This window comes from Pristis pectinata, chromosome 3 (assembly GCF_009764475.1).
Source record: "Pristis pectinata isolate sPriPec2 chromosome 3, sPriPec2.1.pri, whole genome shotgun sequence".
In the NCBI taxonomy this organism is placed as follows: domain Eukaryota; kingdom Metazoa; phylum Chordata; class Chondrichthyes; order Rhinopristiformes; family Pristidae; genus Pristis; species Pristis pectinata.
The window spans coordinates 68,959,750-68,987,557 of record NC_067407.1 but is presented as its reverse complement, the minus strand read 5'-3'; the positions used below and the strand labels follow the sequence as shown (position 1 = coordinate 68,987,557).

Genomic DNA, 27,808 nt, shown 5'->3' with positions numbered 1-27,808 from the left:
AGCGACAACATGCTTGCTAAAGAGCAAAGTCAGCATGCAAGGTATAGAGTTGAACAATTTCACCACGTGGATTAGGCTGATGCTTTGCAGTCTTATCACACTTAGTCTAGGGTGGGCAATTAAACAGATAACAAGAAGCAGCTTTATGAATATCCCATCATCAATGAAGGCAGAGCCCAACATGTGAGTGTTAAGGACAAGGGTGAAGCATTCAAAGCCACATTCAGCCAGAGGTGATGAAAGCTGAGCCATCTCAACTTCTTCACAAAGTCCCCATCACAGAAGCCAGCTGAGAGCACTGGGAAATACAAAGTGACGTTGTCTAATTGGAGGCTTGTGACCAGTGGTGTGTGCAAGGATCAGTGCTGGGTCACCTGGATAAAACACTGGGAGCAAACGATTACAGGCTGAGGAAGGTTAGACAGTTTCCTTGTCTGTAACATGGGAATTTAATATCAGTCTGAATTGAATAGAGGATACTTGCTACAGACTATCAGGAAAAAGATATCAGCAAAGAGTCATAGTGTATTTTTGATACCATTAGACATCACCTTCCTGCCTGCTCTACAACATCCTTTCAGTAAAAGACTATATAGCATATAATCGGAGGGAGAAATTCTAACAAAAATACAATTTGTCTCCCTGGATCAGACAAAGTTGGTCTGGTTATCATTATCTGATAAGAGGAGAAAATTTTGAAAGGCAATTAAAATACTCTATACTGAAAGAAAAGAAAGACATGCACATTAAACTGTTACCCTCAGTTTCAAACTTTATTCCATTAATTATTACCTGGAACATAACTCATCTCGGGACAGAGTCTTGAAGTCTGATTCACTTAAGCGAACCTATGTAAAATAAAACAAATCATTATTACTTGCTACAAGTGACCCCACCCACCCAGGTCATTCTCTCTTCTTCCATCGGGTAGAAGATACAGGAGCCTGAGGGCATGTACCACCAGACTTAAGGACAGCTTCTACCCCACTGTGATAAGACTATTGAACGGTTCCCTTATACAATGAGATGGACTATGACCTCACGATATACCTTGTTGTGGCCTTGCACCTTATTGCACTGCACTTTCTCTGTAGTCGTGACACTTTACTCTGTACTGTTGTTGTTTTTACCTGTACTACATCAATGGACTCTATACTAACTCAATGTAACTGCACTGTGTAATGAACTGACCTGTATGATCGGTATGCAAGACAAGTTTTTCACTGTACCTTGGTACAAGTGACAATAATAAACCAACACCAATACAAAAAGATTGCCTTGTAGAGGTTTATAGAAAACATTTCCTTTCAACTTACCTTCTTTGGCAGAGGTTCTTCATTAGTCATTCTGATTTCTGAAAAAAGATGTTGGTAATTTAAGATAATAATCGAAGCAGCAAAACATTATCTTCCTGCAATTAGTTAGTACTTACACTATATATGTAGAAGCCAATTCTGGAATCAGAGGCTTACAAGAACAAAAATATGCCATTTGGCCCAGCAAGTCCACACTGACCATCAAGTTCCCTTTTACACCAATCCTACATTAATCCCATTTTAGTCTCCTACATTTACGCACTTTGGGATGTAGAATGAAACGCACTTGGTCAGAGGGTAAGTGCAAAATCCATAAAGAAAGTTCAGGATTGAACTTGCATCACTGGCACCATGAGGCTTTACTAACCGTGCCACGGTGCCACCTGTAAATTCTGTCAATATGCTACTTTGAATTCCTCACAGAATAACAAATCTTACTACCAATATGGTCTCACCTCTTAAATTTCACACATCTAAAAATAACGTGGGCGAAATCTACAACTGCAGTTTGATCTTTGCAGTTTAAAAGGACTAAAAACTAAAATTCCCCCATATATTTGAAAGAAAATTTCAAAGTCACTGAATTTCCAATGGCAAAATGCATTAACTGCCTCAAAATTCACAAATACACACAAATTGCCAAATACTGAAATTTGCTGCCAGAAATTGTCCAATCTTTCTTCATCATTGATCCTAATCTGAAAAATTAGCAAGCTAAAGAAAACAAGTGCAGTATGTGCTTTATACATTCCGGTACTTCAAAGCCTCTGTTCTTTTCAATCATTGAACCCAGTTGCTTCATGATCGTTGTCACAGAAGAACTTTCTGAAATCTCTGTGGAACATAAGAGTAAACTGGCCAGGAAAGGAGAACACACAGCATGAACAAAAGCACGAGCTAAATTTACACATACAGATCAAGTCAGTGTGAAAGATGATGGCAGATGTAATATAAAGCAGGAAATTGCAGAGGTTCACTTTGACAGTAATAAGAGAAAACTCTAAGTAACAGAAAACATCTAAATGTTAGCATCTAGGAGAATCGTGGTTTGTCAATTCCTAAATGGCAAAAAGTATACATACAGGGACGGTAAACAGGTAAGAAATCAAATGGTCTCTTGCCATTTATTGCACAAGGTTTGAGATACAAAACTAATGTTATACAAAATGTATAGAGGTAGGAGGTATACAAAACTAAACAAAAACTTCTACAAAGTACACGACTTAGGCCACACCTTGCTAATGGCCAACTAATCAATAAATATATGAAAATGCCATTAATTAATCTCATGACAAATGCTTTGTCCATACAGATATATGCCATTAATTTTAACATCATAACATATGATATGGTTTAATGCCCTCATTTAATTGTTAAATTATCTGCGTCACAGAGGCACAATCTCAAATGGAGAGATTAAGGATATACGATTCCTTGCGCCTGCTCCATTATTCAATAAAATCACAGCTGATCTGATCTTGACATCAACCCCATTTTCTCGCCCTATTCCTACAACTTTCATATCCCCTGTTGTCCCAAAATTCTGATTATACTTAATGACTCCCTATAATTCTCACTGTACTTAATAACGTTGCCGGGGCTGAGGGACTGAGTTAAGGAGAGAGGTTTAGCACTTAAATTGGAGCACAGGAGAATGAGAGGTGATCTTATAGAGGTGTATAAAATCACGAGGGGCACAGGTTCAATGCGCACAGTTTTTTTTCCAGGGTTGGGGAATCAAGAACTAGAGGGCATAGGTTTAAGGTGAGAGGGGAGAAATTTAATAGGAACCTCAGGGGCGACTTTTGGAAAGAAGTAGTTGAGGTGGGTACATTAACAATGGTAGCTGGACAGGTACATAGATAGGAAACGTGGGCAAATGGGACTAGCTTAGATAGGCATCTTGGTAGGCATGGAGCAGTTGGCCTGAAGGGGCTGTTTCCATGCTGTATGACTCCATGACTAACTCAGTACCCATAGCTCTCTGGGGAAGAGAATCCCAAGGAGAAGAATTTCATGGAAACCAGAGAATGCTGGAAATACTACGCACACCAAGCAGCATCTGTGAAGAGAGAAAGAGTTAACACTTCAGATTGATGGTCATTTATCAGGACTGTATGGACTGAAACATTCATTCTAGGTTTTCTTCAGGCACAGAAATGCTAGTCAGGTGATTGAAAATTGCTGGACGCAAGAGTTGCAACGACAATTCTCAAAAGAACACTTGCGACTTGGGTGAACAGTGGAACTGCAACTATCATCATGAGCACCACTTAGAGTGCTCCACTAGCCTGTGTCTTCAGCTGCAATGGGTAAATTCTGCATTCATTCCTCTAACTTCTCAAACCCCTTTAAGATCCTGTATCAAACCTGTCATTTTCATATTATACTTCCTTAAGACATAGTAGATCATTTAGCCTAACAAGTCTTCCAAAGCAAGTCGATTAATCCCAGTTCCCCAATAATTTCCATTCTCCTGCACATGCCCACTGACCACACTTTGATTCTCCTGATGCTCAGCTACACCAATACACCAAGGGTAATTTACATTACCAATTATCCTACCAACCAGCATGTTTTCAGGAAGTGGGAGGAAACTGGAGCACCCTGGGGAACCACACGGTCACATGCAGAACATACAAATTCCACACAAACAAGAGATAGCACCAGTTGTAAGGATCAAACCCGGATCTACCTGCTGCCCGCAAACCTTTAATCAGTTTAATCTTATGCACTGATTTTTCTGGATAATACTTGCACTTCGAGATAATACTTTGAGATGTTTTGCTGCTGTAAAAGTGCTCCTGCACACATCAATTGATTTTAAGGATGGAGAAAGATACAGACCAATGGAGGTGGTTGTGCAATGACGCCTGGGAGTTGTATAACAAAGAAGAGGATATTGAGTGCTGGATAGGAGCAAGGGGACCTTGAAAAGAACTTCTATGGATCCTTAAAAGTAGAAGAATAAGTCAGTAAGGTATAAAGGTTTAGAGATTGCTTTCCTTTATTAGGTGGAGGTACAGAAGAACAGGGAGGTTATACTAAAAACCTACACACTATTTACATCACTGTTTGAGTGCTGCATATAGTTGTCACCACATTGCACAAAAGATGGAAAGTGTTTTCAGGATGTTGCCAGGATTAGAATATTGTTGCCATCAGGAAGAATTCAACTGTTTGAGATCATTTCCTTTGGTAGAGAAAAGGCTAAGGGAAGACTGAAATGAAGTATATAATTATGAAGGACCTAAACAGACTATGTAGGAAGGACAGGGGAGTTAAATTTTTTTCCACTCAGAGGGCGAGAAAGTTTATAAAGGCAAAAATTCATATTTGAAGTACAAGGCTGTGGACTTAATTACTGGAAGGTAAGATTAAGAACAGAAACAAAAGTGGAAAAGACGAAAGGTCATAAATCTGCATAACTCTCTTTCCAGAAACGTTGCCTGATCTGCTGAATATTTCTATCTTTGCTCATGTTTTTCCATTAATAGCTAGCTGACTTTGAATTTTATTTTTTCGAAGTGCATCACCTCCTATAATCCAACCATTTTAATCTACATTAATAAAGTAACCCAACACACTGAAAAACGAGTAACTGCAGATGCTGGAATGCGACTAAAAACAAAAAATGCTCAACCAGCTTTGTGAAGAGACTTCAAAACATCTAATTCAACACTACTGATCTGAAAGATTAACTCTTCCTCAACCCGCGATCTGAGTATTCACAGCATTTTGCTTTTACTCCAATACTCCAGCAGAGTAATCCGAGGATGAAAACTCAGGCTCCCGCCCAATGCTCCGATTGTCAACAAAAGAATCACTGACACTCACTCCATCCAGTGAAAAATTGCGCGTTTTAGCAAATCGCCACCATCTAATGTCAGGCCCATATAAAGCTGGCATCATGGGAACAGCTTTAATACACCCACCCACAAACAATTATGATAAATGATGTATTTTTTACTCAAAGAAAATAAATTCCACAATGGGCCATGGAGGGCCCGGCAAGCTCCCTTGGTGGTGCCACAGCAAAAAAAAACACATCTCTTCTGACAACTACAAAACCCAGACCGAGCCAGGTCACCTGGGGAAGCGGGCAGGCCAGCGGGGCTGGCTCATGGATGGCGGCTGCAGGCCGAGCAGCCGCCTGGGCCCTGAACAACTCTGGAGACACAGCAACAAGGTCGGCACAAGTTGCGCCGAGCCGCAGGTAGTCGGGCTGCCGGGGACGCGGGACTCCCAGCGCCGCTCCCCGGGTTGGCGGGGGGACTCCGGGTCCCGCTTCGCAGGCTGGCGCGGAGACTCCGGGCCCCGCTTCCCGGGCTGGGCCCGATCTACAGCAGCGACACAAAATGGCGCCGGCCGGCCAGCAGCGGCCCCGCCCGATCCCTCGCCCTCCTTCCTGCTCCCCGGACCCGAGCTTCGGTACATCGCCAGCAACCGCATTCAACACACCGCATCTAACGCCGCCCTCCGCGGTGCTCTTCAGCGAGGCGCAGGGCGGGCACCAAGCGAACGATTCAGCCGAGCGGGGCGCCAGCAGCCGTCAGCGCCCACCGTCACAGCCGCCATATGCAGGAGGGAAGAGGCGCCCGAGAGCGCGTCCCCGCCGGAAGGGGCGTAAACGCGCGCGGAGCACAGTCGGGCACTGGAGAACCGCGGAGCCGCGCAAACGGTTCTCAGGCGGGAGAGACCGAAGTACGGTGCCGACCGACAGTGAAGGTCTGTGGGAACTGCTGGCGAGAAGGTTCTAAACACCCCTCCCCCGTGGCGTCGCGGTTCATGTCCGGGTGAAGGGCGCAGGGGTGGGGCCAGTGGGAGCCGAGCGAATGGCTGCGTTTCCTTCACCGCCTCCCTCTGTGTGTCCTTGAGCGGCGCCCGGGCCCGGCAACATGTTCCGCGGAATCGGTCAGCTCCACAGGTTAGTCTTCTACCGCCTCAGGCAGCGGCGGTTGGTGCCCGACGTTCTCCCCGAGGAAGAAGCGAGGCCGCGCCATGTCCTGCTGTGCCTGTGCGCGACTCCCCTTCCCCCACCCGACCCTCTTCCACCACCCGACCCTCTTCCACCGTCCCCCCTCCACTCTCTCCTCTCCTCTCCCTCGGACCCCTAGACCCACCCCACTCCTCTTCCACCCCCCTACACCCCACCCATCTTCCACCCCCCTACACCCCACCCATCTCTTCTCCCTCGGCACCCTTCTCCCCCCCCCCCCCCCCGGATTTCCACACCACCCACCCGGCTTTCTCCTTTTCCCCAATCTCCCCTTCGGCCCGCTCCCTCATACTTTAGCCCCCCCCATCGCCACCCCTCCCCCACTCTCCTCCTCCCCCACTCCAGCTCACGACGCCCACGCTGCCCCCCCATCACCCATGCTACGATCCCCACCCCTCAGGCTACCCACCGCCCACGCTCCCTTGGCCACACTACACCCCCCACCCCATCTTCATTCCAGCCCCCACGGACCCTCCTCCCCTCCCCTCCCCCTCCTCCCCCCCTCCCCTCCCCCCTCCTCCCCCCCTCCTCCCCCCCTCCCCCCTCCCTCCCCCCTCCCTCCCCCCTCCCTCCCCCCTCCCTCCCCCCTCCCCCCCTCCCCCCCTCCCTCCCCCCTCCCCCCCTCCCCCCCCCCTCCCCCCCTCCCCCCCCCTCCCCCCTCCCCCCTCCCTCCCCCCTCCCCCCTCCCTCCCCCCTCCCCCCTCCCTCCCCCCTCCCTCCCCCCTCCCTCCCTCCTCCCTCCCCCCCTCCCCCCCCCTCCCTCCCCCCCCCTCCCTCCCCCCCCCTCTCTCCCCCCCCCCTCTCTCCCCCCTCCCAGCCCCACAAGGTCAAGGTGAGGAAGGAGTTAGGGGGCCTAGACACCCAGCACAGGACCACTCAGTTTTATTCTCTCCCTCCTTTCCCTTCCTTAGATTTCTCCCAATGGGAATAATAGGTTTTCTTGTCAATTAGCCTATACCACAACACAATGAAACAGATACCCCAGAAAGATTTAAAAGACATTTAGACAAACACATGAACGTGGAGGAATAGAAAGATATGGATTATGTGCTGGCTGATGGGGTTAGTTTAAATTGGCATTGTGGTCAGCATGGACATTGTGGGCTGAAGGGCCTGTTCCTGTGCCATACTGTTCTATATTTTATTGCTGCAAAAAAGCTTAAAGGGAACGTAGAGAAAATGAGTGAGCAATAACATGGCAGATGGAGTGCAGTGTGGAAAAATGTGAGATTATTGACTGATTGGGAAAGCAGAAATACTGTAATATTGGGAAATAACTGAGTGCCCTTGTACACCAGTCATTGAAAGATAGTTTGGAAATCAGGCAGTTTGGAAATCGAATGGTTTGTCAGCCTTAATGCAAAAAGATCTGAGTACAGATGTCTGACTACAATTATATGGTTCATTAAGTGAGACCAGCCCTGGAATATTGTATATTATTTTGCTACCCTTACCTAATACATGTATATTCTGTAGAGGGAGTGCAGCAAGGATTCGCCAAACTTGTTTGTAATATGTGGAGAGTGAGGATGCTGGGCCTCTGTTTGGAGTTTATAAGAATGAGAAGTGACATCAATGAAACATAGTAAGTTCTTGACGTTTTGACAGGGTAGAAATGCAGAGTATGTATATCCTGGCTGAGGAATCAAAATTCACTGCAGTTTCAAAATAAGGAGCTGGCCTTTGAAGATGGCAATGAGGAAAAATTTCTTCACTCAGGAGGTGATGAATTTCTGGAATTGTCTATACCAAAGGGATGTGGATAGTCACAGACTATATCCAAAACACAGATCAATAGTCTGAACTATGGCTGCCAAAATATCCTGTTTGTCTCTTGTATCCATCAAAACAGCTTTTCGTGGTTTATGTAGCTTGTCATCTAAATTCCTTTGATCATCCTCAAATTCTGGTCTTTTAACATTAAAAAATAAATCCAAGCTAGGTAATGTTACATTTTCTGACATAAACTCCTTTTTACATTATGTTGAGTTACTTCATTTATTGGTTAGAAAAGCAGAAGTATTGTAAGTTTGGGAAATGATGTTCAAAGAGATCTGGATGTCCTTGTTCATGAGTCACTGGAAGCTAATGCATAGTTGCATCAGGCAGTTATGGAGTCACACAGCAGGGAAGCAGGACCTTGGGCCCGACTAGTCCATGCACACGTCTTCCTCTGGCAGCTCATTCCTTATACTGACCACCCTGTGGGTGAAGAAGATGGCACTCGGGTTCCTGTTAAACCTCTCTGCTCTCTTAAACCTATGCCCTCTAGTTCTTGATTCCTCAATCCTGGGAAAAAGACTATGAGCATTCACCCTATCTATGCCCCTCATAATTTTGTGCACTGCTAGATCACTCCACATTCTATGATCCAATGAAAAAGTACCAACCTGCTCAACCTCCCTCCATAACTCAGTCCCTTGAGACCTGGCAACATCCTTGTAAATCTCCTCTGCACTCTTTCCAGCTTAATGGTATCTTTCCTATAGCGGGTTGACCAAAACTGAACACAGTATTCCAAATATGGCCTCACCAACATCTTGCACAACTGCAAATTAAGGTAGCAACTTGTATACTCAATGCCCTGAGGGATGGAGGCCAGCATGCCAAATGCTGCCTTAATCAACCTATCCACTTTTAAGGAACCATGTACTCCTAGGTTCCTCTGTTCTACAACATGCCCCAATGGTAATTGACTGTGAATGTCTTAACCTGATTTGTCTTCCCAAAATGCAGAACAGTACAGCACAGGTTCAGGCCTCTTCAGCCCACAATGTTGTGCCAAGATAATTAAGCTAGTAATTAAATGCCTAACTAAACTAATTCCTCTGCTTACACAATGTCCATATCCCTCCATTCTCTGCATGTGCCTATCTTAAATGCTTGTATATCTTATCCCTCAGAATCTCCTCTAGTAACTTACCTATCACAGATGTTAGGCTTACTGGTCTGTAGCTCCCAGGTTTTTCTTTGTAACCTTTCTTAAAAAATTCAGATGGTTTGTTGGCCTTTAATGCAAGAGGATGTGAGTTCAGATGTCTCACTATGTATAGGTCCTCAATATGTATATGTTTCAGATATATAGGTCCTTAGTGAGACATTCATAACTTTCTTGTATTAGATTTGCATGTATATGTTTCAGATATATAGGTCCTTAGTGAGACATTCATAACTTTCTTGTATTAGATTTGCATCTGTCATTTCCTTCTATCATCATTTATTGGGTCCTATTTCCAATATGGCTTTCTTGATATGTTTATAAATGAGTCACAGTTCGCTATCTCATCCATACATTTGTTCACGCTCCAAGTTTTGTACCTCCTTTTGTTTTATGCACCTCTCTTTTGTATTTGTACTTTTCTGGATTTCAACTTTTCCTTGCATTTGGAAGACTTTACAGCTTGATACTATCTCTTCCATCTTGCTGACTAACATTTTTTTTGTTTTGCGTCCAAAAACTTGCCAGTGTTTAACCCATGAATAGCTCAGTCCAGTTCACTGTCTTTCATCTCCTTGAAGTTTGCTTTAGTTAAGTTTAAAATTTGGGTTATGATTGATGCAGCTTCCACCTCAAGCCAAATCAGATTCAATCATCATGCTCCCCAAATATCAGATATTGTTATAGTTTTATCAAATGTGTATCCAACATGCAAAAGTAAATAATTCTACATATTAGAAATATACTTCCTTTTTGTTTGAGTCTATCCAATCTCTCCCTTTAACTAAAGTCCTCCAATCTCTGTAGCATCCTCGTGACTTTTCTCTGAATCCCCATCACAGGTAAGGAAAGGAGAATCCTACGATATTATACAAGTATATTTACAGCAAAATGATAATTAGGGAGAGAATAGGGTCCCTTAAGGATTAATATGGCCATCTGTGTATGGAGCCACAGGAGATGTGCAAGGCCTTAAATGAATAGTTCTCATCTGTATTTACCATGGAGAATGTCATGGAAGTTATAGAATTCGGGAAAGGGAACAGAGAGAGATTGAATCATATCCACATTACAAAAGAGGTGTTGACAGTCTTAAAGTGCATAGAGGTGGATAAATTCCTGATGCCTGACCAAGTGTATCCTCAGACATTGTGGAAACATAGGCAAGAAATTGCTGGGGCCCTGGCAGAGATATTTGTATCATCCTTAGCCACGGGTCAGGTACCAGAAAACTAGAGAGTGGCAAACATTGTGCTTTTATTTACAAAGAGCTGCAAGAATGAGCCAGGGAACTACAGGGTGTTGAGCCTAACATCAGTGGTGGGAAATTACTGGAGGGGATTCTGTGAGGTGGGATCTACCAGCATTTGGGAAGGCAAGGACTGATTAGGGATAGCATGGGTTTGTGCATTGGAAAATAGTGTCTCACAAATGGAATTGAGGTTTTTTTGAGGAGGTGACCGGGAGGATTGTCGAGGGCAGGACGGTAGACATTGTCAGCATGGACTTTAGCAAGGCCTTTGGCCAGGTCCTGCATGGTTGGCTGGTCTGGAAGGTTGTTTTTGTATCCAATTGTAGCCAATTGGATACAAAATTGGCTTGGTGGAAGGAGTCAGGGTTGTTTTTCAGATTGGAGGCCTGTGACTAGTGATGTGTTGCAGAATGTGTGCTGTGTCCCCTGTTGCTCATCATCTATATTAGTGATTTGGGTGAGAATGTAGTTGGCACTATCTCAGATTACAACAGGGAAAGTGGGCGAAGGAATGGTGGATGGAATTTAACTTGGACAAATGTGAAGAATTGCATTTTGGTAAGTTAAACTAGCATAGTAAATGGCAGGGCCCCAGCAGAATGTTGTAAACAGAGTGACAACAGAGTGAGGTAGAGTGCTTAAGAAGGCATTTGGCATGCTTGCCTTAATCAGTCAGGACACTGAGTACAGTAGTTGGGGCATCATATTGCAACTGTACAAGACATTGGTGGGCCCACACTTGGAATATTTTATGCAGTTCTGGTGGCCTGGCTACAAGAATGATGTATTAAGCTGGAAGAGGTGCAGAAAGATTCACAAGGATGTTAGCAGGACTAGGGGGTTTGAGTTTTAGGGAGAGATTGGACAGGCTGGGGTATTTTTCCCTGGAACATGGGAGGCTGAGGAGGTTTAGAAGGAGGTTGTGGAGGTTTAGTAAATCATGATAAGATAAGATGGATAGTCACAGTCTTTTCCCAGGGTGGGGGAGTCTAAAACTTAGAGGGTATAGATTTATGGTGAGAGGGGAAAGATTTAAAAGGGACCTGAGGGGCAATTGAGAGGGTGGTGAGCTGTCAGAGGAAGTGGTATAGGTGGGAACAATTACAATGTTGAAAACACATTTTTACAGGTACATGGATAGGAAAATTTTAGAGGGATATGGCAAATGAGACTAGCTCAGGTAGGAAGCTTGGTCAGCATAGCTTGTTATTTGTTATGACTCCAACATCTTTCCTATAGTGCAGTGACCAGAACTGCACACAGCACTGTTTTATGTGGTTGTATCATAACCTTGCTGTTTTGTGCCTCAGCCAATGAAGGTAAGTATCCCATTTATCTTCTTAACCACCTTGATGAGAGATGAGATATCTTTATTAGTCACATGTACATGGAAACACACAGTGAAATGCATCTTTGCGTAGAGTGTTCTGGGGGCAGCCTGCAAGTGTCGCCACGCTTCCGGCGCCAAGGTAGCATGTCCACAACTTCCTAACCCGTACATCTTTGGAATGTGGAAGAAACTGGAGCACCTGGAGGAAACCCATGCAGACACGGGGAGAACATACAAACTCCTTACAGACTGTGGCCAGAATTGAACCCGGGTTGCTGGCGCTCTGATAGCGTTACGCTAACCACCACACTACTGTGCCTGCCCATCCTTGGACATGAAATCCAAGGTTTCTTCTTTGGTACTTTCCAGGGTCCTATCTTACGTTTTAGCCTTATTATTCCTCCTAAATGCCTTACCTCACATTTTTCAGGATTCAATTCTGACATTTTATAGAACGTAGCACAGTACACCACAGGACCTACGATGTTGTGCTGAACTCATTAAACCAATGACTCCTAATTAGTCTAATCCCCCCTTCCCTGCACGTTGACCATATACCTCTCTGCATATTCATGCGCCTATCTAAGAGTCTTTTAAACACTCCTATGCTATCTGCTTCTACTATCTCATCTGGCAGTGCTTTCCAGATCCCCACCATTCTCTTTGTTTTAAAAAAAACTTGCCCCACAATCTCTTTATATTTTCCCCATCTCATCTGAAATACATGCCCTCTAGTATTCGACATTTCGATCCTGGGAAAGACATACTGGATGTCTATCTATGCCTCACTATCCAATCTCCCCACAGTCTCTGCCGCTCCAGAGAACATACCCCCAGCTTGTCCAACCTCTCCTCGTAGCATGTCCTCCAAACCAGGCAACATCCTGGTAAACCTCCTGTGCACCCTCTCCAAAGCCTCCAGATCCTTCCTATAATGGGGTGACCAGAATTGAATGCAATACTCTGAATGTGGTTTAACCAGAGTTTTATGAAACTGTAACATAACTTGCTGGCTGTTGAACTCAATGCCTTCTTCCCACCCTATCAACCTGTGTGGCCACTTTTAGGGAGACGTGTACCTGGACTCCAAGAAACCCTCTGTTCATCAGTGCTGTGAAGATCCTGCCATTAACTGCATACTCTCCCGCTATGTTGGATCTCCCAAAGTGCATAAACTCGCACTTGCCTGGATTAAAATCCACCTGCCACTTCTCCGCCATATCTGCAACCGATCTATATCCCACTCTATCCATAGAACAATACAGGCCCTTCAGCCCACCATGTTGTGCCAACCTTTAAACCTTTGGCAATCTTCTATGCAATCCACAACACCAATCTTTGTGTCATCTGCAAACTTACTCCACCCTACCACATTTTCATCCAAATCACTAAATATATATTGTATGTAATATGTATACATCTGACAAACAACAGAGGTCCCAGTACAGATCTGTGCAGAACACCACTAGTCACATATGTCCATCGAAAATAAGACCCATCCATCACTACCCTCTGTCTTCTACTATCAAGCCAATTTTGGAACCAATCAGCCACTGTGGATCCCATGCATCCTAATTTTCTGGATGAGCCTACCATGTGGGACCTTGTCGAATGCCTTACTAAAATCCATGCAGACAACATCCACTGCTTGACCTTCATCAATCACTTTCGCCACCTCCTCGTAAAGCTCAATCAAACTAGAACTGTTGGGGGTGGGATCCGTACTGGAGAGACTGGGGAAGAGGTGTTTGGCTCTCAAATAGAGGAAAGCTAGGAGTAAGTACCATAAGCAGGCGATAGAGAAGGGAAGTGTTCAGACGGGCTTGAGATGTCTATTTTAATGCAAGGAGTATTGTGAACAAGGCGGATGAGCTTAGAGCTTGGATCGATATTTGGAGCTATGATGTGGCCATTACGGAGACTTGGGTGGCTCCGGGGCTGGAATGGTTGATTCAAGTGCGGGGTTTTAGATGTTTCAGGAAGGACAGGGAGGGAGGTAAAAGAGGTGGGGGAGTGGCACTGTTGATCAGAGATGGTGTCACGGCTGCAGAAAAGGTGGACGTTGTGGAAGGATTGTCTACAGAGTCTCTGTGGGTGGAGGTTAGGAACAGGAAGGGATCGATAACTTTACTGGGTGTTTTTTATAGGCCACCCAATAGTGACAGGGTTATTGAGGAGCAGATAGGGAAGCAGATCCTAGAAAGGTGTGAGAATAATAGTTGTTGTGATGGGGGATTTTAATTTCCCAAACATCAACTGGCATCTCCAGACAGTGAGGGATTTAGATGGGGTGGAGTTTGTTAGGTGTGTTCAGGAAGGGTCCTTGACACAGTATGTAGATAGACCTACAAGAGGAGAGGCTTTGCTTGATTTGATATTGGGAAATGAGGTGTCAGATCTCTCAGTGGGTGAACATTTTGGTGATAGTGATCATAATTCTATCTCCTTAATGTAAGCACTGGAGAGAGAGGAACACACAGTCTAGAAGGGGCGTTTACTTGGAGTAAGGGGAATTATGAGGCTCTCAGGCAGGAAATTGGAAGATTAAATTGGGAACAGATGTTCTCTGGGAAAGTACAGAAGATATTGGCAAATACTTAGGGGGTATTTGTGTGGAGTTCTGCATAGACGTGTTCCGATGAGACGGGAGTCACTAGAGGATACAGGACTGTGGTGTACGAAGGCTGTATAAATCTAGTCAAAAGGAAAAAGAAAAGCATACAAAAGGGTACAGAGAGCTAGGTAATGTTAGAGATCTGGAAGAGTACAAGGCTAAAGGAAGGAACTTAAGAAAGAGATTAGGAGAGCCAGAAGGGGGACATGAGAAGGCATTGACGGGCAGGATTAAGGAAAACCCCAAGGCGTTCAGACAAGTATGTGAAGATAAGAGGATAAGATGTGAAAGGATAGGGCCTATCAAGTGCAGCAGTGGAGAGTGGTGTATGGATCCGGAAGAAATAGCGGAGGTACTTAGTGAATACTGACGTAAAGTATTCATTACGGAAAAGAATCTAGGGGATTGTAGTGGGGACATGCAGCGGCCTGAAAAGCTTGAGCATGTAGATATCAGAAAAGAGGTGGTGCTGAAACTTTTGGAAAGCATCAAGTTAGATAAGTCGCCGGGACCAGATGAAATGTTCCCCAGGTTGCTGTGGGAGGCGAGGGAGGAGATATGCGGAGCCTCTGACGATGATCTTTGCGTCGTCGATGGAGACGGGAGAGGTTCCAGAAGATTGGAGGGTTGCGGATGTTGTTCCCTTATTCAGGATAACCCAGGGAATTATAGACCGGTGAGTCTTACCTCAGTGGTTGGTAAGCTGATGGAGAAGATCCTGAGAGACAGGATTTATGAACATTTGGAGAGGTGTAATATGATCAGGAATAGTCAGCATGGCTTTGTCAAGGGCAGGTCCTGCCTTATGAGCCTGATTGAATTTTTTGAGGATGTGACTAAGCACATCAAGATGATGTAGTGTGTATGGATTTCAGCAAGATTTGACAAGGTACCCCATGCAAGGCTTATGGAGAAGGTGAGGAGACATGGGATCCAAGGGGACATTGCAGTGTGGATCCAGAGCTGGCTGGCCCACAGAAGGCAAAGAGTGGTTGTTGAAGGGTCATATTCTGAGTGGAGGTCGGTGACCAGTGGTGTACCTCAGGGGTCTGTACTGGGACCCTTACTCTTTGTGATTTTTATAAACAACCTAGATGAGGAAGTGGAGGGGTGGGTTAGTAAGTTTGCGGATGACATGAAGGTTGGGGGTGTTGTGGATAGTTTGGAGGGCTGTCAGAGGTTACAGAGGGACATAGATAGGATGCAAAGTTGGGCTGAGAAGTGGCAGACGCAGTTCAACCCAGATAAGTGTGAAGTGGTTCATTTTGGTAGGTCAAATATGTTGGCGGAATATAGTCTTAATGCTAGGACTCTTGGCAGTGTGGAGGATCAGAGGATCTTGGGGTCCAAGTTTATAGGACGCTCAAAGCAGCTGCACAGGTTGACTGTGGTTAAGAAGGCATATGGTGTATTGTCCTTCATCAATCGTGGAATTGAATTTAGGAGCCGAGAGGTATTGTTGTAGCTATATAGGTCCCTGGTCAGACCCCACTTGGAGTATTGTGCTCAGTTCTGGTCGCCTCACTACAGGAAAGATGTGGAAACCATAGAGAGGGTACAGAGGAGATTTACAGGGATGCTGCCTGGAATGCGGAGCATGCCTTATGAAAGCAGGCTGAGGGAACTTGGCCTTTTCTCCTTGGAGAGACGGAGGATGAGGGGGGACCTGATACAGGTGTATAAGATGATGAGAGGTATTGATTGGATAGATAGTCAGAGGCTTTTCCCCAGGGCTGAATTGGTGGCCACAAGAGGACATAGGTTTAAGGTGCTGGGGAGTAGATATAGAGGAGATGTCAGGGGTAAATTTTTTACTCAGAGTGGTGAGTGCGTGGAATGGGCTGCTGGAAATGGTGGTGGAGGTGGATATGATAGGGTCTTTCAAGACACTGTTAGATAGGTACATGGAGCTGAATAAAATAGAGTGCTATGGGTAAGCCTAGTAATTTCTAGGGTAGGGACATGTTTGGCACAGCTTTGTGGGCTGAAGGTCCTGAATTGTGCTGTAGTTTTTCAGATTAGTCAAAGATGACTTGCCCTGCACAAAGCCATTCTGACTGTCCCTAATTAGACCATCTTCTCCAAACGCTCATAAATCCTATCCCTAAGAATCCTTTCTATTAGTTTCCCTACCACTGATGTGAGAATCACCGATCTATAATTTCCAGGATTATCCCAATTTCCCTTCTTGAACAAAGGAACAACAGTAGCTACCTGCCAGACCTCCAGCACCACACCTATGGCTGGAGAAGATGCAAAGATCTTGCTCAAGGCTCCAGCAATCCCATCTCTCGCCTTTCTCAATAACCTGGGGTACATCCCATCAGGCCCTGGGGACTTATTCACCTTAATGTTTTTCAAAGGACCTAACACTATCTATTTCCTAATCTCGAAATGCCTTAGCATCTTAGCGCAAGTTCCCTCTATCCTTGAGCAGTCTTACCCTTTCCTTAGTTATCCTCCTGCTCTTGATGTATAATATAATTCTCCTCCTTGACTAAATTAACCACCTCTCTTGTCATCCAAGGTTCCTGTAGCTTGCCATCCTTGTCCTTCCCTCTTACTGGAACAAACCAGTCTTGAACTCTGTGCAGCTGGTCTTTAAACAACCTCCACATGTCAGATGTGGATATGATTGAAAACAACTCTTCCCAGCTCCTGCCTGATGCCCTCATAATTTGCCCTGCCCCCCCCCCCCCCCCCCCCCCACACACAATTTAATACTTTCTTGCAAGGTCCACTCTTACCTTTATTCGTAGCTATCTTAAACCTTTAGGAGTTGTGATCATTGTTTTCCAAGTGTTCATCCACTGAAGGGGCTGTCACCTGAACAGGCTCATTCCCCAGTACAAGATCCAGTATAGCCTCGCCTCTAGTTGGTCCATCCACACACTGCTTTAAGAAACCCTCTTGAACACACCTAACAAATTCTGCCCCATCTAAACCTTTTGCACTAAGAAGTTCCCAGTCTATGTTGGGGAAGTTAAAGTCACCCACAATTATAACCCTGTTGTTTTTGCTCTTTTCCATAATCTGCCCGCATATCTGCTCCTCAGTGTCCCTATGGCTATTTGGGGGTCTATAATATAAACCCATCAGAGTGATGGCACCTTTCTTATTTTTGAGCTCTACCCATATAGGCTGAGTCAAGGAGCCCTCCATTTCTTCCCCTCTGAGTGCAGCTGTAATATTGTCCCTGACTAGTAATGCAACCCCTCCATCTCTTTTACCTCTCTCCCTATCTCTTCTAAAACATTGAAACCCTGCAACATTATGCAGCCAGTCATGTCCCTCTTTCAATCAGGTCTCTGTAATGGCCACAACATCATAGTTCCATGTATTAATCCATGCTCCAAGTTCATCGCCCTTACTCTCTAACACTCCTTCCATTGAATAAACACATCTCTATCCACCTAGCTCCTGCCTATCCTTCCTTATAGTATTGCTGCTCACGACATCTAATTTAGCTTTATGTCTTCCATTCTGTGACCTGGTGCTCTGGTTCCCATCCCCCTCCTAATCTAAACCCTCCTGGGTAGCAGCAGCAAACCTCCCTGCCAGGATATTTGTTCCCCTCCAGTTCAGGTGTAACCTGTTCCTGTTGTACAGGTCAGGCCCTGCCCCAAAATGATCCAGAAACCTGAAACCCTGCCCCCTGCACCAGCTCCTCAGCCACACATTCATCTGCTCTAACTTTCTGTTCCTATCCTCGCTAGCACGTGGTACTGGGAATGATCCAGAGATAACGATTCTTGAGGTTCTCCTCTTTAATTTCTTTCCTAACTCCCTATATTCACTGCCCAGGACCTCATCCCTCTTTCTACCCATGTCATTGGTACCAACATGCATCACGATCTCTGGCTGCACACCCTCCCCCTTGAGAATGTCCTGTAGCTTTTCTGAGACATCCCTGACCCTGGAACCTGGAAGGCAACTCATCATCCTGATATCTCTTTTGCGGCCATGAAATCTCCTATCTGCCCCCCTAACTATCAAGTCACCTATCACTATCCCCCTGCCTGATTTCCTCCTTACCTGCTGAGCCTCAGAGCCAGTCTCAGTGCCACCGAACTGGCTGCTTCTGCTTTGCCCAGAAACATCATCCCCCCAGCAGTATCCTAAGGGTATACTTGTTGCTGAGAGGAATGACCACAGGGAAACCCTGCACTGTCTGTCTGTTCCCCCTGCCTCTCCTGGCAGTCACCCAACTATCTGCTGCCTGCACCTCACTGAAACTCTTGATCTATACTACTCTCAGCATCCTGTCTGGTCCTCAGTACGTCCAGCTACAGTTCCTTAATTGTGGTCAGTGAGGAGCTGGAGCTGGGCATACTTCCCACAGGTGTAGTCCTCGGAGACACTGGTAGTCTCCCTGACCTCCCACATCCTACAGGAGGAACACACCACTGCCCTAACTGACTTTGCCCATCTTACCAACTGATCAATGTTGTTTTGTAACCAAAGGGTACCTTCCTTACCATGAGCAACATCACCAATCTTTGTGTCATCAGTAAACTTACTAATCATTACCTCTGCTTCATATTAACAGCAAGAGTTCCAAATTTGATCTCTGTGGTACACCACTGCTCACAGACTTCCAACTGCAAAAGCAACCCTTAACCGTCACTGCCTTCTATCACCAAATCAGTTTTGGATCCAATTTATTACATTTGAATATTGGTACCACATTTACTGTCCTCTGGTCATCAGTAGGTACCTCACCTGTGAAATCATATGTCATGGCCCTTTCCTTGCTTCCCATAGCAGCCTAAAGCATTTCATTAGGCCCAGGGTATTTATCCCACTTAGCCCACTAATACGATTAATGCCTCCTCTTCCTTAATGATAACTTGTTCGAGAATTTCAGCACCCACCCTCTGAATTCTCCACTACAACTGCATCCTCCGGTTTCCACACACAGATTGCCATTTTGGCCTCTAATGGGCCCTACTCTTTCACTGGTACCCCTGTTGCCTTTAATATACATAAAACACTTTGGATTTGCCTTAATCTTTGCTGCCAGTCATATTTGGTGCATTCTCCTCATCTTTCAAGACACTGATATATTTACAACCCCCAACCCCCCATTCAAGACACTGATTTATGTACACTGCCCCCCCCCCCCCCAATACTTTTACAGTCATACAACAGAGAGCAGTACAGCACTGGACAGACCATTTGGCCCACGATGATGTGCTGATCTTGATGCCAATTTATACTAACTGTCCTCCTCCTGTGTATCATCCATTCCTTTCATATTCATGTGTCTATCTAAAGGCCTCTTAAGCTCCACCAAACTGCCTGATTCCAGTACTACCCCGGTAACCCATCCAGGCACCTACCACTCTGTGGGGGGAAAAAAAAACTTGCCCCTCACATTGCCTTTAAACTTCCCCCCTCTGACCTTAAAAGCATGTTCTCTGGTGTTTGATATTTCCACCCTAGGGAAAAGATTGTCTACTCTATTTATGCCTCTCATAACTTTAAAAACTTCCATCAGGTCTCCCCTCAGCCTCAGACAATCTGAGGAGAACAACCCAAGTTTATCCAACTTGTCCACATAGCTCTTACCATCCAATCCAGGCAGCATCCTGGTAAACCTCTTCTGTACCTTCTCCATAATCTCCACATCCTTCTAATAATGGGGTGACTAGAACTGCTCACAATACTCCAATTGTGGTCTGACTAAAGTTTTATATGACTGCAGCATGACTTCCTTACTCTTATACTCAACCCACCTACCAATGAAGGCAAATATTCCATATGCTTCTACCACCTTATCCACTTGCATTGCCACCTTCAGTGACCTATGGACCTGGACCCCAAGTTCCCTTTGTACCTCAATGCTATTAAGGGGCCTACCATTAACTGTATACTTTCTCCTTTCATTTCATCTCCCAAAGTGCAACACCTCACATTTGGCCAGATTAAACTTTATTTGCCACTTCTCTGCCCATATCTGTAACTGATCTATATCCTGCTGTATTCTTTGATTGTCCTTTACACTGTCCACAACTCCACCAATCTTGATGTCATCTGCAAACTTGCTAACCCACCCATCTACATTTTCATCCAAATCATTGATATTAATCACAAACAACAGAGGTCCTAGCACTGATCCTTGCAGAGCACCACTGGTCATGGACCTCCAGCCAGAATAACAGCCTTCCAATCCTACTCTGTCTTCTATGAGCAAGCCAGTTCTGAATCCAAACTTGCAATATACCCTGGATCCCATGCATCTTTATCTTCTGAATCAATATACCTTGAGGGAACTTGTCAAATGCCTTACTAAAATCCATGTTGAAAACATCCACTGCCTTACCCTCATCAAGCACCTTTGACACCTCCTCAAAAAGTTCAATCTTAAGTTTCTAAGATATGACCTGCCCCGCACACAGCATGCTGACTTGTCCCTAAGCAGGCCATTCCTTTCCAAATGTGCATAAATCCTATCCCTTATTATCCTCTCTGGTAGCTTCCCCATTTCCCTTCTTGAACAAAGGCACAACATTTGCTACTCTCCAGTCCTGTGGGACCTTGCCTGTTGCTAGTGAGGACATAAAAGTTCTTGTCAAAGTCCCAGCAATCTCTTCACTTTTTTTAATATTCTAGGATATATGTCATTAGGCCCTGGGGACTTATTCATCTCAGTGCTTTTCAGAAGACCCAGCACTACCTCCTCCTTAATCTCAAAATGTCCCAGCATATTAGCATGCCCCATTCTGTTTTCACTATCCTGCAATTCCATTTCCTCAGTAAATACCAATGCAAAGTGATCATTTAGTACCTCACCCACGTGCTCTGACACTAAGCACAAATTCCCTCCTTTATCCTTGAGTGGACTACCCTCTCCTTAGTTAACTGCTTTTTCTTAATGTAAGTATAAAATGCCTTGGAATTATCCTCGACCCTGCTTGCCAAGGACATTTCATCGCCTCTTTTGGCCTTCCTATTCACCTGCTTGAGCTCTTCCTTGCTATCTTTACATTCCACAAGGATTTTAGCTTCCTGGCTAAATTTAGGACCTCACGGATCATCCAAGGTTCCCTTACCTTACCATCCTTGTTTCTTACCAGAACATGCCGATCCTGAGCTCTGATCAGCTGGTCTTTAAACAACTCCCATGTGTCAGATGTGAACTTGTCTGACAGCAGCTGCTCCCTTTCAGTGCTCCTTAGCTCCTGTCTTACTCTGTCGTAATTTTCCCTCCCCCAATTTAGTACCTTCCCACAAGATCCAATGTTATCCTTACTCATAACTATCTTAAAACATAATTAGTTATGGTCACTATTCCCAAAATGTTCACCCACTGTCACGTTTGTCACCTAGCCTGACTCATTTCCCAAAACTAGGTCCAGTACGTTCTCTCCTATAGTTGGACTCTCCACATACTGTTTCAAGAACCCCTCTTGGATGAACCAAAGAAATCCTGCCCCATCTAAGCTTCTTGTATTATGGCCACCCTTATTTTTGTTCACTCCTGTAAGGCCTCCCTCATTTTCAGTTCTCTGAACCTGCCATAAGCTGCAGGTATTTTTCTTTATCCAACCTTCAATATTCCTGGACCTTTAAAGTTCCTTGGATTTGTTTATCATGTGTTCCACCATTACAGGAACACATTGCTCCTGAATTCTCAGTTTGAATGGCTGAATTGCATGTAGGTTTACCTGCAAGTAGCTGCTTTTAGTCCATTTTTGCCAGTTCCCATCTTATTGAAATCAACCTTCCCCCAACTTGTGATCTTAAATTCTGGCCAAGGAAGCTAAAATCAGACAGGGCTCTTGACGAATATAGAGATAGCCGCAAAGAGCTCAAGTGGGATTAGGAAGGCCAAATGAGGCCAAGAAAAGTCCTTGCAAGTAGGCTTAAGGTGAATCCAAATGCCTTTTATACTTACATTAAAAATAAAAGAATAATTAGGGAAAGGGTAGGACCACTCGAGAATGAAGGAGGGAATTTGTTCCAATGTGTTCCTGTAATGGTGAAACACATGATAAACAAGTCCAAGGAACCTTAAAGGTCCAGGAATATTAAAGGTTGGATAAAGAAAAATACAGGCAGATTATGGCAGACTCAGAGGATGAGGTGCTAAATGAATACTTTGCGTTGGTATTCACCAAGGCGAACAACATGGAGCTTAGTGAGAGCAGTGTGGCACGTGCAATGACATTTTAAGATCCGGAAGGAGGTGGTGCCATGTCTTTTGAAGAGCACCAAGGTGGATGTCCCAAGGGAATGATATATTATATCCCAGGTTATTGAAAGAGGCAAGAAAGGAGATTGCTGGGGCTTTGATGAAGATCTTTGTATCCTCACTAGCAACGGGCAAGGTTCTGGAGGACTGGAGAGCAGCTAGTGTTGTTCCTTTGTTCAAGAAGGGAAATGGGGATATCCATGAAATTATAGGCTGGTGAGCCTCACACTAGTGGTAGGGAAACTATTGGAGAAGAATCTTAGGGATAGGATTTATGTGCATTTGGGAAAAAAAAACATGGCCTGGTTAGGGACAGTCAGCGTGGCTTTGTGCAGTGCAATTTATGTCTTACTAACTTGATTGAGTTTTGAGAAGGCAATGATGATGAGGATACCACAGTGGATGTTGTCTACATGGATTTTCATAAGGCATTTGGCAAGGTCCCTCATGGTAGGCTGATCCAGAAAGCTAAGATGCATGGGATCCATGGTGACTTGGTAGTTTGGATTCAGAATTAGCTTGCCCATAGAAGACAGAGGGTTGTGGTGGAAGGCTGTCACTTTGGCAGGAGGTCTGTGACCAGTGGTGTTCCGTAGGAATCAGTGCTGGGGCCTCTGTTGTTTGTGATGTACATAAATGACTTGGAAGAAAATGTGGATAGGTGGGTTAGTAAGTTTGCAGATGACAAAAAGGTTGGTGGAGTTGTGGACAGTGTAGAGAGCTGTCAAAGGATATAGCAGAATTTTGATCAGTTACAGATATGGGCAGATAAATGGCAGATGGAGTTTAATCGGAGCAACTGTGAGGTGTTACACTTTGGGAGGTCTAATGCAAGTATACAGTTAATGGCAGGACCTGTAACAACATTGATGTACAGAGGGGTCTTGGGGTCCAAGTCCACAGCTCAGTGAAAGTAGCCATGCAAATAGAAAAGGTGGTAAAGAAGGCGCATAGCATGTTTGGCTTCATTGGTTGGGGCATTGTGTATAAGAGTTAGGAAGTCATTTTACAGCTATATAAAACTTTGATTAGGTTGCAATTCTGGTAGCCCCATTACAGGAAGGATGTTGATGCTTTGGAAAGGGTGCAGAAGAGGTTTACCAGGATGCTGCCTGGATTAGAGGCTATGAGCTATAAGGAAAGATCGGACAAACATGGGTTATTTTCTCTGGAGTGTAAGAAGCTGAGGGGAGACCTGATAGAAGTGTATAAGATTATGAGAAGTATGGATAGGGTAGATAGACATAATCTTTTTTGCAGGACAGAAATTTCAAGGACCAGAAGACACACATTTATGGTGAGAGGGAGTAAGTTCAAAGGAGATACATGGGACAAGTTTGTTGACATAGAGAGTGGTGGGTGCCTGGAACGGAAGCAGATAGGACAGTGGCATTTAAGAGGCTGCATGATTATTCAGGGAATGGAGGGATATAGGTCATGTGCAGACAGAAGAGAATTGGTTTAATTCAGCATTGTTTGGCGCAGACATTGTGGACCAATGGTCCTGTTCCTAATCTATAACGCTCTATGTTCTCCATAACTACATTATAATTTGGATATATGGTTACTTGTTCCAAAATACTCTCTCTCTGCCAGCCAGAGAAACACCCATTTATCCCAACTCTCTGCCTTCTGTTGGTTAACCATTTCTCTATCCATGTTAATATATTACCCCCAACTCCATGAATCCTTATCTTATGGATAAGTCTTTCATGCAGCACCTTATTGAACGTCTTCTGGAAATCCAAGGATATAACATCCACCTGTTTCCCTCTTCATTGTGCTCAAAGAACTCCAGTAAGTTTGTCAAACAGGACCTGCCCTTCCTGAATCCATGCTGTGTCTGCCTGATGTAACCACTTCTATCCAGATGTCTCTCTATTTCTTCCTCAATGATAGCTTCAAGCATTTTCCTGACTACAGACATTAAGCTAACTGGCCTATAGTTACCTGCTTTTTGCCTACATTCTTCTATAAACAGCGTGACATTCGCTGTCTTCCAATCTGTCGGGACCTGCCCAGAGTCCAGCGAATTTTGGTAAATTATCACAAACACCTCTTCTATAACTTATGCCATTTTTTTCAGTATCCTGGGGTGCATCCCATCAGGACCAGGGGACTTGTCTACCTTTAGGCCCACTAGTTTGCTCATCACTACCTCTTTAGTGACAGCAATTGTATCAAGGTCCTCGCCTTCCATTGCATCCATAACATCTCTCTTTGGCATGCTAACATCTCTATTTGGCATTCCTTCCCCTGACTGCAATGCCACCAGCTCTTTTACATTCCACCACCAACAAACCCCCCCCCAAATAGTGCCTGAAGATCCTATACCCTGGACTGTTCAGTTGCCAGTCCTGCCCTTCTTTCGATCATATTGCTGTGATAGCAACCATATCATGTTCCAATCAATACCCTTGGTTCATCTGCCCTACTTTGTCAGATTTCTTGCATTAAAATAGCAGTTTAGCTTGACATTTCTCCAATGTGCCTTTGTTTGCTCTGCTCACTCAACTTAGCTTTCCATCTGCATTTGACTCTACATAGCTATCTTCTGTGTTCTTAACCATACAAAACTACAGCACAGAAAACAGGCCATTTGGCCCTTCTAGTCTATGCCGAAACATTATTCTGCTAGTCCCATTTACCTGTCCCCAGCCCATACCCCTCCAGACCTCTCTTGTCCATGTATCTATCCAATTTACTCTTAAAAGTTAAGAGCGAGCCAGCATTTACCACATCAGATGGCAGCCTATTCCACACTCCCACCACTCTTTGAGTGAAGAAGTTCCCTCTAATGTTCCCCCTAAACCTTTCCCCTTTCACCCTAAAGCCATGTCCTCTTGTACTTATCTCCCCTAATCTAGGTGAAAAGAGCCTACTTGCATCAACTCTGTCTATGCCCCTCATCATTTTGTAAGCCTCTATCATATCTCCCCTCATTCTTCTCTGCTTCAAGGAATAAAGTCCTAACATGCTCAATCTTTCCCTGTAACTCAACTCCTGAAGACCCGGCAACATTCTAGTAACTCTCCTCTGCACTCTTTCAATCTTACTGACATCCTTACTGTAGTTCGGCGACCAGAACTGCACACACTATTCTAAATTTGGTCTCACCAATGACTTATACAACCTCACCAAAACATTCCAACTCCTATACTCAATACTTTGATTTATAAATGCCAGGATGCCAAAAGCCTTTTTTACAACCCTGTCTACCTGTGACTGTACTTTCAGGGAATTGTGTGTCTGAACTCCCAGATCCCTTTGTTCCTCCGCACTCCTCAGTGCCCTACCATTTACTGTGTATGTCCTCCCTTGATTTGTCCTTCCAAAATGCAACACCTCACACTTGTCTGCATTAAATTCCATCTGCCATTTTCTGGACCATTTTTCCATTTGGTCCAGATTGCTCCGCAAGCTTTGAAAGCCTTTCTTGTTGTCCACTACACCTCCAATCTTAGTGTCATCTGCAAATTTACTAATCCAATTTACCACATTACCTTCTAGATCATTGATATATACAACAAACAACAATGGCCCCAACACAGATCCCTGAGGCACACCACTAGTCACAGGCCTCCAGTCTGAGAAACAACCATCCACAACCACTCTCTTGTCTTCTCCCACTCAGCCAATTTTGAATCCAGTTTACAACCTTTCCATGGATACCCATTGACCGAACCTTCTGAACTAATCTCCCATGTGGGACCTTGTCAAAGGCCTTACTAAAGTCCATGGAGACAACATCCACAGCCTTGCCTTCATCTACTTTCGTAGTGACCTCCTCAAAAAACTCTACAAGATTCATTAAACACGATCTACTATGCACAAAGCTATGCTGACTATCCTCAATCAACCCTTGGCTGTCCAAATACTTTTATGTCCTATCTATCAGAACACCTTCCAATAATTTACCCACTACTGATGTCAGGCTCACTGGCCTGTAATTATTCTTCGAGCCTTTCTTAAACAATGGAACAACATGAGCTATCCTCCAGTCCTCTGGCACCGCATCCGTGGCTAAGGACATTTTAAATATATCTGCCAGGGCCCCTGCAATTTCTACACTAGTCTCTCTCAAGGTCCGAGGAAATATCTTGTCAGGCCCTGGGGATTTATCTACCTTTATTCGCTGTAAAGTATCAAGTACCTCCTCCTTTTTAATCTCTATATGTTCCATGACACTAGTGCTTGTTTCCCTTCCTTCCATATCCACGATGCCAGTTTCCTGAGTAACTACTGATGCAAAAGAACTGTTTAAGACATCCCCCATCTCCTGAGGCTCCACACATATATGACCACTCTGATCTTCTAGGGGACCAATTCTGTCTCTGTAGAAACCTGTAGAAACCCTTTGGGTTTACCTTCATATTATCTGCCAAAGCAGCCTCATGTCTTCTTTTTGCCTTCCTGATTTCATTTTTTAGTATTTTCTTACATTTCCCATACTCTTCAAGTACCTCATCTGTTCCTAGTTGCCTATACCTGCTATACACCTCTCTCTTTTTCTTAACCAGCTCACCAATATCCCTTGAAAACCAAGGTTCTCTATGCTTGTTACCTTTGCCTTTAATCCTGACAGGAACATACGAACTCTGCACTGTCAAAATTTCGGCTTTGAAGGCTTTCCATTTACTGAGCACATCCTTGCCAGAAAATAACTTATCCCAATCCACCCTACCTAGATCCTTTCTCATTTCCACAAAATTGGCCTTTCTCCAATTTAGAACCTGCACTCGAGGACTGGACCTATCCTTATCCATAATTATCTTGAAACTAATTGCATTATGGTCACTGGACCCAAAATGCTCACCTACACATATTTCTGTCACCTGACCTGCCTCGTTCCCTAGTAGGAGATCAAGTATTGCATTCTCTCTCGTTGGTACCTCAATATATTGATTTAGAAAACTTTCCTGAACACATTTGACAAATTCCAAGCCATCCAACCCTTTCTCAGTGTGGGAGTCCCAGCCAATATGTGGAAAGTTAAAATCCCCTACTATTACAACTTTGTTTCTTACATCGGTCTGCTATCTCCCTACAGATTTGTTCCTCCAATTCTCTCTGATTATTGGGCGGTCTATAATACAACCCTATTAGTGTGGCCACACCTTTCCTGTTCCTCAGCTCTACCCATATGGCCTCTGTAGACAAGC

At 44.5% G+C, this 27,808-nt stretch overlaps 2 protein-coding genes across 4 annotated transcripts in view; one reads left to right on the top strand and one right to left on the bottom strand.

The window, feature by feature from the left end:
* Positions 1-5,888, bottom strand: part of wtap (WT1 associated protein) — a 54,231-nt gene extending 48,343 nt beyond the window's left edge. Inside the window, exons 1-3 of one of the 2 annotated variants that reach the window (XM_052011392.1) lie at positions 5,778-5,888; positions 1,317-1,354; positions 793-848 (exon numbers count right to left, since the gene is read on the bottom strand). In XM_052011392.1, the coding sequence (XP_051867352.1) occupies positions 793-848; positions 1,317-1,346 (86 nt within the window). In that variant the 5' untranslated portion in view covers positions 1,347-1,354; positions 5,778-5,888. Of the gene's footprint in view, positions 1-792; positions 849-1,316; positions 1,355-5,406; positions 5,524-5,777 lie in introns of those variants that run through there. The other variant, XM_052011393.1, reaches the window with a different exon arrangement.
* Positions 5,889-5,916: 28 nt separating this feature from the next.
* Positions 5,917-27,808, top strand: part of sod2 (superoxide dismutase 2, mitochondrial) — a 55,848-nt gene continuing 33,956 nt past the window's right edge. The window contains exon 1 of one of the 2 annotated variants that reach the window (XM_052011400.1): positions 5,917-6,044. Coding sequence is in view for 1 of the 2 variants with exons in the window: in XM_052011397.1 (XP_051867357.1) it covers positions 6,215-6,243 (29 nt within the window). In the remaining variant the exon portion in view is untranslated. Of the gene's footprint in view, positions 6,045-6,072; positions 6,244-27,808 lie in introns of those variants that run through there. The other variant, XM_052011397.1, reaches the window with a different exon arrangement.